This window comes from Ylistrum balloti, unplaced genomic scaffold (assembly GCF_031769215.1).
Source record: "Ylistrum balloti isolate Yb309-2 unplaced genomic scaffold, AGI_CSIRO_Ybal_v1 Utg370104, whole genome shotgun sequence".
Classification (NCBI taxonomy): Eukaryota; Metazoa; Mollusca; class Bivalvia; order Pectinida; family Pectinidae; genus Ylistrum; species Ylistrum balloti.
In genome coordinates this window covers 910,122-922,041 of record NW_026782129.1, presented here as the reverse complement: position 1 = coordinate 922,041, position 11,920 = coordinate 910,122, and the positions used below count along the sequence as shown (strand labels likewise).

Genomic DNA, 11,920 nt, shown 5'->3' with positions numbered 1-11,920 from the left:
ATATATAAAAATAACACAGGCACACGTATTAAATATGTAACAATTGTTTCCATGGATCACACTGTCGTTAGTTGAAACCTAGATCAACGTTAATACACAACAACGACATTTCTCACAAGTGTTTAGACCACACTGCAAACACAACAGCATTCTGGTATTGCGCTATATTTTCGTTTGTTAATAGCAAGTTTATAATATCCAGGGAGAAACCAAAATTGTTTCTCATTCTCTTTGTTCTTTGTCGTCATTTAACATCGCTGGTCTGATACTAATATTCCTACTGTATTTATTTTTCTCGTCCGTTACAAATTTCTTTTCTTCTCGAACTGAATTTAAATAGCGGATTCTATTTTTATTATGTGTATAATAATCTGCGAAATTAGAAGCAATGATTGCAACAGGCATTGCCAATAATAGCAGTCCACTCACTGCACACAACACGCCAACGACGTAACCCATGGCTGTCGTCGGAAAAAAATCACCGTAACCAACCGTAGTCATGGTGATGATGGCCCACCACATAGCGATGAAGAGATTGTCATATGTACCATCATGAAATATCTCAGCATAGAATATAGCACATGCAAAGATGACAGTTGCTACACTGAATGTTATACATAACAGAAACAACTCCTTTAGGCTTGATTGTATGGCAAACAATAAAACGCGGAAAGCACTGAACTGTTTTTGTAGTCGCAAAAATAAGAGAACCCGTAATACTGTGAAGAATCGGACAATCATGAAAAATATGGCTGTGCTTTGAGATTCAATCATATCACCTTTGTAAAACTCAAATGCGAATGTTAACCACATACTAAGGACGAGAACTAAGGATATTGTCTTCATAGGACTGCACATGTACTGTTTACGACAGGGACATAACACGAAACTTAGAACGAGTTCTGCTGTGAAAATCAGCATACACATGAACTCCACCACGAACAAACTTGGGTCCATATCCTTCATGTAGTAGATTCGGAGCTTCTCGGATGGTATACTGTAGTTGACGTGTTCCGGACGCAGGATAGACAAGTAGAGGTCACTTCTGTATTCGGCCATGGACGCCATGAAGAAAACAAGAGTACTGATACTGACCACCAATATGTAGACTGAGTTCCAGATCTGAAAGCAGGAGTATATGATGTTTCAGTATGTGTAAATTAAACTCACTACATCTTCGTCTGTGAAGAGTACATAGTGTTTATTTCTGTTAAAACACTTTAATAGGTGAAAAAACAAAAGTAGAATGTTAAAAATAGTTAAAAAGCATGGAGAGATCTGAGAAGTGGTAAATATATATATAGTGGACAGGAGCCAGTTATAATTAAATGTTACAAACAAGTGGTAGATTTATCTAGTCAGAATGTGATGGCAGTGACGGGTTCTTGTTATAGATGAACAATAACTCTGGTGATAAACCCAGTAACGACATATGTATTGATTAACAGTCTATAAATAGTTATTTCACCCTATATAATAAATTCAATTGGCAGTAACATATCACGGAGACGAAAAGCAATCGTCATCATCATCATCATCATCATCATCATCATCATCATCATCATCATCATCATCATCATCGTCGTCGTCGTCGTCGTCGTCGTCACTAACATGTCATAACTAACGACGCACGTCGTTCTCAACTTATCATTAATTGACCTTCCCGTCGTATTTTTAATTTTCTAGGTCATTTATCATATTTTCTTAGATACGGCATGTGTTGTATACTTTATATATCACAGGATATTAATTCTAATGTAAATCAAAAATAATATTTCATGTTAAGTGTAACATGCAGTAGATAAAAAACAACTTACAACTGATAATATCAATAAATGGGCACTGTAGATATTGTCAAAAAATCATTGTAAAAATAATTTCACGAGAGTTCTATAAATATGCAAGAGTAATATATTATGTAAATAAGTTATCGTTAAATTGATAATGTAGGAATTGTGGACAAAAGTATTGTAAGAATGATCTAATGAGAGGTCTACAAATATGCAAAGGTAATATTTTATTTCAAATGTGCTTATGTAAGCTTGTAAGTGGTACGTTTATATAAAGCGTCGGAATTTTAAAACATACATACGTACATGTAAGAAATATTGTGAACTAACTCTAATTTTGTAATTCTCAAAATAAACGATACAATCACAAAGGGTGTGTAGTTTAATTCACAGCTTTCATAATGAAAAATAGTTCTAACATTTTGTATACGATGTTCCAATTGTTGTGTTAAATACTTTTAAAATGCCGGTATCAAACCACATCATCTTAACCAAAACGATCCGCTTGTATTGGTAGCACGTGTTACATTTATTGTTCCTATAATCGCCTTACGTTCCATGATGTGGTAAGTCCGGACGTGGAAATACATCACCTGGACACATTACTGATAAAAAGTCATCAATATCTATTTAGTGTCAATATTAATGACATAAAATTACGATATAAATGTCTAGGATTAAAGGAGAAAATTTTATGTGATCATAATGTTGTGATGATTAGGATTGACACCACAGTGGTGTGTGTTAAAATATCTATAGTATTATACAGTTGCGTTAATGCACAACGCACTATAAACATCGTGCGCACACCGTGCATAAATCGTCCGCATACACGCGCCATATCAGCATTTAGTATCTAGCGCATAACTTTGCGGTAGGATCGCACTTTTTGCGCAGTATGGTAAAATCGGTTGAAAAATATTACGGATTGAAATTAAACGGAAAACTCGTGAAGTTATGACTAAACAGCGATCATATGCCTATCAAATATTTAATTCGACAGTTTTGAAAATAACACAGGACTGTGTATCTGATACTGTACTATCGTATAGTTTCATGCCTCACAGAGGAACGATTGATGTGCCTTGAACAATAAAATTAACTTGTCTACGGGTATATACAAAGTACGTGGCAGGTCTGGATCCGTACCGTCTAGGTTTCACGTATAATAAACAGACGAAAGGAAAAAACTTTTCTAACGGTATAAGATTTTAAATGATTCATTGCCGAGACGATAAAGCAAGTCCATTTATTGTTAACATATAAAATGTATATATGATGGTTGTCTGCACACTAGGACCGGTCACGTGTGGCACTTTGTAAACAAAAATTACGAGCGTAAATAACTTTTCAGTCTGTATATATTTACACGTGTCTTACTTATATATATACGGCTTAATTAGGAAGTATACTTAACTGTATTTTTATAACGTTAGAAAACTAAAAATACCTTACCACACACTTGTCTATAAATAATTTCTAAATTTATATCAACCTTGGTAGAACCGCACATCTGCGCGATATATCCGTACAACTTGCGCACAAATGTCCGATAGCTTATTTTGTTTAGTTTTATTAGCATACGTAAATCGTGCAGACATGGCGTGCACATCGCACATCGTGTAACGTTATGTGATTGCATAACTGTACAAAATATAAGGAATTACTGAAATACCCTTTATTAAATATTCACAGAACATCCCAAGATGAATCATATTGTGTAGGAAGCCTACGTGTACACATTAGCGAATTAGTATGTCTACGTAAAAAATATTCATTGAACATCATACGAACGTTAGAAAAGTTGTACTTTCGCATTCCGTTTGATTCACACGGACTTTCAATATCGAAGTCAGATAGTGCATGACAAATTCTTTTTATATGAACTCAACCACTATCAAATGCAATCAGTCTATGACGATTATATTCATATGGACCCAATTATCCAAGTCAGAAATTGTATCACAAACATTTTTATTACCAATGTTGACAGCGTGTTCCTTCATTACTGTTGATTATAGACTCTAATGAGAAACATCTAAGGATTTCACGCCAATCCAAACATCTTGGAAGCAGACACGCCTAATATCATGTCGCTTGAGGACCTATCTTGATTATGTGCAGGTGTAAAGCGAGATAAACAAGGAAATATTATGGCTACGGAGTCGACAAAGCTAGAAGGAATTGATGTTTCGTGCGAGTTTAACGCCACGACCTAACGGGTTGTACGTTCCCTGATCCTCCAGACTTCCACAGTCAGTTTTTGATCCATTTTTTCATATTGTGAATACTTATCATTTAATCTTACAAAAGTAAAAATGTATTTTCATGTAACTGTACTGAGAAAGGAATATTTGACAGTCTAGGAACCGTGGATATTTTTTATCTAGTACAACACATTCCGTTTTAAGTACTGTATGTCTACAGTGTTTTCAATAATTCTTTCTGTTATATGTACCGCATCTTGTCTTAAATGACAAAAGCAGAAACTACAACACTTCAGATATAATTATTTGTGTTAGCATGGTAACATGTTCAGAAACTGAAGCTTGTTTTGTTGTAACACTGAAGAATGATTGTTGTTCAATGACCATTTATTAATGACATATAAAAATAACTGTGACATAAACATGATAATAATTTCCCATTGTCCAATATAAGAATGATATTGAACAACTGCACATAATATCAGTACCTCTTGTTTCCTATCTTAAAAGCAGAAACTAAAACACCTTTGTTATAAGTACATATTAATTGTTGAGCCAGCAGTATATCTATATATACAACAGTTTATAAGTAGCTTAGGCCACCTCGCGATTCTCTATTCTCTTTATCGACATCTCGCGATAACAATATACAGACATCGTCTTTATCGATATTTCACGATAACAATGTACAGACATCGTCTCTATCGATATCTCGCGATAACAATATACCGACATCGTCTTTATCGACATCTCACAATAACAATATACCTACATCGTCTTTATCGACATCTCACGATAACAACATACCTACATCGTCTTTATCAGCATCTCGCGATAACAACATACCTACATCGTCTTTATCAGCATCTCGCGATAACACTATACAACATCGTCTTTATCGACATCTCACAATAACACTATACAACATCGTCTTTATCGACATCTCACAATAACACTATACAACATCGTCTTTATCGACATCTCACAATAACAACATACCTACATCGTCTTTATCAGCATCTCGCGATAACAATTTACCTTCATCGTCTTTATCGACATCTCACAATAACACTATACAACATCGTCTTTATCGACATCTCACAATAACACTATACAACATCGTCTTTATCGACATCTCACAATAACACTATACAACATCGTCTTTATCGACACCTCACAATAACAACATACCTACATCGTCTTTATCAGCATCTCGCGATAACAATTTACCTTCATCGTCTTTATCGACATCTCACGATAACACTATACAACATCGTCTTTATCGACATCTCACAATAACACTATACAACATCGTCTTTATCGACATCTCGCGATAACAACATACCTACATCGTCTTTATCAGCATCTCGCGATAACACTATACAACATCGTCTTTATCGACATCTCACAATAACACTATACAACATCGTCTTTATCGACACCTCACAATAACAACATACCTACATCGTCTTTATCAGCATCTCGCGATAACAATTTACCTTCATCGTCTTTATCGACATCTCACGATAACACTATACAACATCGTCTTTATCGACATCTCACAATAACACTATACAACATCGTCTTTATCGACATCTCACAATAACAACATACCTGCATCGTCTTTATCAGCATCTCGCGATAATAATTTATCTTCATCGTCTTTATCGATATCTCACAATAACACTATACAACATCGTCTTTATCGACATCTCACAATAACACTATACAACATCGTCTTTATCGACATCTCACAATAACACTATACAGCATCGTCTTTATCGACATCTCACAATAACACTATACAGACATCGTCTTTATCGATATCTCACGATAATAATATACAGACATCGTCTTTATCGACATCTCGCGAAAACAATATTCCTACATCGTCTTTATCGACATCTCACGATAACACTATACAACATCGTCTTTATCGACATCTCACAATAACACTATACAACATCGTCTTTATCGACATCTCACAATAACAACATACCTACATCGTCTTTATCAGCATCTCGCGATAATAATTTATCTTCATCGTCTTTATCGATATCTCACAATAACACTATACAACATCGTCTTTATCGACATCTCACAATAACACTATACAACATCGTCTTGATCGACATCTCACAATAACACTATACAACATCGTCTTTATCGACATCTCACAATAACACTATACAACATCGTCTTTATCGACATCTCACAATAACAACATACCTACATCGTCTTTATCAGCATCTCGCGATAACAATTTACCTTCATCGTCTTTATCGACATCTCACAATAACACTATACAACATCGTCTTTATCGACATCTCACAATAACACTATACAACATCGTCTTTATCGACATCTCACAATAACACTATATAATATCGTCTTTATCGACATCTCACAATAACACTATACAGGCATCGTCTTTATCGATATCTCACGATAATAATATACAGACATCGTCTTTATCGACATCTCGCGAAAACAATATTCCTACATCGTCTTTATCGACATCTCACAATAACAATATACCTACATCGTCTTTATCAGCATCTCGCGATAACAATTTACCTTCATCGTCTTTATCGACATCTCACGATAACAATATACCTACATCGTCTTTATCGACATCTCACGATAACAATATACCTACATCGTCTTTATCGACATCTCACGACGTCTTTATCGACATCTCACGATAACAATATACCAACATCGTCTTTATCGACATCTCACGATAACAATATACCTACATCGTCTTTATCGACATCTCACGATAACAATATACCTACATCGTCTTTATCGACATCTCACGATAACAATATACCTACATCGTCTTTATCGACATCTCACGATAACAATATACCTACATCGTCTTTGTCGACATCTCACAATAACAATATACCTACATCGTCTTTATCAGCATCTCCCGATAACAATTTACCTTCATCGTCTTTATCGACATCTCACGATAACACTATACAACATCGTCTTTATCGACATCTTACAATAACACTATACAGCCATCGTCTTTATCGATATCTCACGATAATAATATACCTACCTCGTCTTTATCGACATCTCACGATAACAATATACCTACATCGTCTTTATCGACATCTCACGATAACAATATACCTACATCGTCTTTATCGACATCTCACGATAACAATATACCTACATCGTCTTTATCGACATCTCACGACGTCTTTATCGACATCTCACGATAACAATATACCTACATCGTCTTTATCGACATCTCACGATAACAATATACCTACATCGTCTTTATCGACATCTCACGATAACAATTTACCTTCATCGTCTTTATCTACATCTCACGATAACAATATACCTACATCGTCTTTATCGACATCTCACGATAACAATATACCTACATCGTCTTTATCGACATCTCACGATAACAATTTACCTACATCGTCTTTATCGACATCTCACGATAACAATATACCTACATCGTCTTTATCGACATCTCACGATAACAATTTACCTACATCGTCTTTATCGACATCTCACGATAACAATATACCTACATCGTCTTTATCGACATCTCACGATAACAATATACCTACATCGTCTATAAAGACAAGTTTTTTATTACAGTATTCTTACGTTGTCTTTATCAAAAACAGTTAAAAGAGGTTTTCCTAAATTGTTTGTGCTGACACTACGCGATAGCAATATTTTAACACCTCCTTTCTTGACACCTTTCCTACCTCATCTTTATTGACATGCCTGGATCACAACATCCCTACAACTTTATTGACACCTCTATATAGCAATATCCCTACATCTTTATTGACAAGCCTAGATCACAATATCCCTACATCTTTATTGACATGCCTAGATCACAATATCCCTACATCTTTATTGTCATGCCTAGATCACAACACCCCTACATATTTATTGATATGCCAAGATCACAATATCCCTACATCTTTATCGACATGCCTAGATCACAATATCCCTACATCTTTATTGATATGCCTAGATCACAATATCCCTACATCTTCATTGATATGCCTAAATCACAATATCCCTACATCTTTATCGACATGCCTAGATCACCATATCACTACATCTTTATTGATATGCCTAGATCACAATATCCCTACATCTTTATCGACATGCCTAGATCACAATATCCCTACATCTTTAATGACATGCCTAGATCACAATATCACTACATCTTTATTGACACCTCTATATAGCAATATCACTACATCTTTATTGACACCTCTATATAGCAACATCCCTACAACTTTATTGACACCTCTATATAGCAATATCCCTACATCTTTATTGACAAGCCTAGATCACAATATCCCTACATCTTTATTGACATGCCTAGATCACAATATCCCTACATCTTTATTGACATGCCTAGATCACAATATCCCTACATCTTTATTGACATGCCTAGATCACAATATCCCTACATCTTTATTGTCATGCCTCGTTGGAGTATTTGTACTGGCGGTATTGACACTAACAACAATGCAGATTACACGGTTTATTCCCAACTGTCCCAAAACTAAATAAATAATCTTCCCAACTTTCCCAAAAGTAGGGTTGTTGTTAAAGTGATCAGGGGTTGAGAGTGTTGTTTTAACAGGTAAGACCACTGTCCAAAAAGTCACAGGTAAGTGGACATCATGATTTATTTCCATTCTCATATTTATGTAATATCTTAAAATAAACTCTAAATGTGAAATATTTTTCCAAACTGTCATTCCTGTATTTCCAAATCTTTCATTCAAATTCTAAAAATTAAGTATAAACCTAATAAATATTATTGAATAAGCATATTGATTTATTTACATTAATAAATTATGTCATATTCACAAAAATATTTTAATAATTTAAATCGGAATATTTAATATTTAGTCATTAAAAAATAATTCAAGATGAACAGTAAACAATAACACTTAGCCAGAGGTTGAGGCAACTACCCAAGCTGTTTGAGATGAGTAAAATCATGAGATGAATATCCAAGCTATCTGAGGAGAGTAAAATATCCAAGCAAGGAGAGTAGATACATATCACATGATTTTGGAATTGGCATCATCAATGCAATTATGGCTAACTATCAAGTTCAGACACAGTTCACAACTAATCAACGTGGAGGCCGAAGACTAAATCAGGCCGGATTCAGCTATATGGTAAAGAATAAGTACAAAGATACAACCTATTGGAGATGCCGCATTCGAGACTGCCCTGCAACAATCAACACCACCAATGACATTCCGGTGAAGATGGGACATCAACACAATCATGAACCCAACAGATTGAAAGTAGATGTACAGAAAATCATGCAGAATGTAAAGAGAAGATGTAGAGAAGAACTTAAACCCATAACAAGCATCTACGATGAAGAAATCGCCCAGATACAGACACCAGACTGGACAGATAGGACACGCCGAATGGTGGAACAGATACCGACCTTCCCCTCCTGCAAGTCATTCCTCTACAGAAACAGAGTAAAGATACTGCCAAAGTTACCCACTTCAGCTGCTGCTATAGCCTTAGAAAACGAATGGACGCAGACCAACGCCTGGGGAACAGTTTCTACTCTTCGATGACAACACAGACAATTCAAGAATTCTAGCCTTTGCCACTACCAACAGCCTGGAGACCCTCTCGACCGCTACCACCCTGTACTGTGACGGGACATTCTACACATGCCCGAAGTATTTCAGCCAACTCTACACCTTCCACACCATGATAGACAACCAGATGTACCCACTTGTATTTGCCCTCCTACCAGGAAAGTCACAGACTATTTACACCCGATTCTTAGAAAAACTAAAGTCAACGATGGAAGATCTTCATCTGCAACTCAACCCCACAGTGCTGTTCACGGACTTCGAATCTGCCGCCCAGAATGCAGCTAAAGCCGCCTTCCCAGGAATAACTCTGAAAGGATGCTTCTTCCACTACACCCAATGTATCTGGCGAAAGACTCAACAGATTAGACTTCAGACCCACTACACAGACTTATTCGACGAGCAGCAGTACTACCCCTGGTACCCCTGAACAGAATTGAAGACTACTGGTTCAACGCCTTGAATGACCTAGAAGACGTCGACTTACCGGTGGAGACCACTATTTTCACAGACTACGTCACAACACAATGGGTAGAAGGAGACCGAAATATTTGGAATCAATTTGACAATGATGGACCCAGGACTACCAACAACTTGGAAGGCTGGCACAGCAAACTAAAGAAGAGGATCCCGTCAGCACACCCTAACATCTACCTATTCATCAGGGTACTGAAGAAGATTCAAGCTGCCAATGACGTCAGCCTGATTCAACATGCTGTTGGAGGTTTGCCCGCACAGAAGAGACGGCGCTACAGAGTGTTGAACGAACGCCTGGTCCATTTGAAGACACTGCTAAATGATGGCCAGATTGACTACATCAACTATGGAGACAGAGCCACATACTTGCTCCATATGGAGTAATAGTTTAACTGACAGTGCGCATTTAGTGTGAAATTATGTTTATTCTGACCGTTATCATAATTTAAGAAGAAATTTTCATATTAATATATAATAAATATATTATATTAATATATTGATATATATGTTCTCAAAATATTTCATCTTAAGTTATATCTCATTACTCAGATATAATAATACATAAATTCCTACTGTACATGTGGGTAAATAATATAATGGTAAACATTTGTTATCCTGTATTTTACCTGCTCGGAATAAACTATCTAATTGTTACCTCATCATGTTGTTTTCTTAGTCATTACTGGCCTATATACACAACTCCCATCTGTCCCAGAGAATTTTTACCTGTTATTTTCGGTTTTGGGACAGTTGGAAATACACCGATTACACATCCCTATTGTCAACGGTCGTTATTTAGCATATATATGGGTCGTGATACAGGTGTAATCATGTCATGATTCTTTAGTCCGTATTTCAGTGTCACTGAAATGTTAAGTTCTTATTTTTTAAGTTCTACATACCACTTAGAACTTTTTCTATTTAATGTAACTTAATGTTATACAAATGTACAAAAGTACATGTTTGTTTTTTTCTTGCAAATTTTACATACATTACTATAAAGGTTTCCACGCTATTAAACTTAAGGTCAGCTTTGAAGTACAAATTTAGGTTTGTAGATAGTTTGATAAATCATTCAATAATGAACTTGGTGAACTTTAAAGCATCACCAGAAATTCATTATCTATAAAACCTAACAACATTGATTCATACTTCAGTGTTGTTTAGTATTCATGAGCTTTTAAATTAACGTATCGAACTAATTTGGCTTACCAATGCGGCTTTAGAAGACTTTGGGTTGTCCAAGGCTATCCATATCTTGTACCGGATACTATCCCGATTAATGCCGTCATTGTCATCCTCTTTTCCTCTCAGTCCGTTTACGTTGTTTGCCTTTCGTAGATTTTCCATTACATCAGTTGTATCGTCGATTTCGTAGTAAGCCTTCCAGCAACATTCAGAAATACAAGACACAGGGATTTTCCAGAACTCCATTTCTTTCCGGAAAACTGCACCACAAATATTCTTCGGCACATGAAGCTCATGTATTGTGTATAAATTCAGTATTGAATTAAAAATATCCGGGTCCCTTTCAAAAAAATATTCACCATTTTCTTCGTCCCAATAATCTGAACTATGATCAAGACATGCCAATAAAGAGTTAGGATAGAAACCTAAAGTAGAACTTCTCGTTTCAAATCGAACACCCCTGATGTTAAGTTTAACTTTTACTTTTAAGTTGTTAGCTGTCGACATGTTCGCCACTGGCTTGCTAAAACAGGTAATTAGTAATGTACTGTGGCTGTAACAACATTATACGCGAGCTTAAGTTTACCCAACATCCGGTTTAAATACAGCATCCTTTCTACAAATT

General features: G+C 35.8%; 1 protein-coding gene across 1 annotated transcript; it reads right to left on the bottom strand.

Moving 5' to 3' along the window:
• Nucleotides 1–202: 202 nt before the first annotated feature.
• On the bottom strand, nucleotides 203–11,802 carry LOC132550103 (potassium voltage-gated channel protein egl-36-like). The gene is made up of 2 exons (XM_060214117.1): nucleotides 11,320–11,802; nucleotides 203–1,122 (listed from the first exon to the last, which is right to left on the bottom strand). The coding sequence occupies exons 1-2, from the start codon at nucleotides 11,800–11,802 to the stop codon at nucleotides 223–225; spliced, it is 1,383 nt and encodes a 460-aa protein (XP_060070100.1). The 3' UTR covers nucleotides 203–222.
• Nucleotides 11,803–11,920: the final 118 nt, after the last annotated feature.

Coding starts and splice junctions, on each gene's coding strand:
- LOC132550103 (XM_060214117.1), bottom strand. CDS start 11,802: ATGTCGACAGCTAACAACTTAAAAGTAAAAGTTAAACTTAACATCAGG. Junction 1,123..11,319: donor AGTCTTCTAAAGCCGCATTG/GTAAGCCAAATT, acceptor TCCTGCTTTCAG/ATCTGGAACTCAGTCTACAT.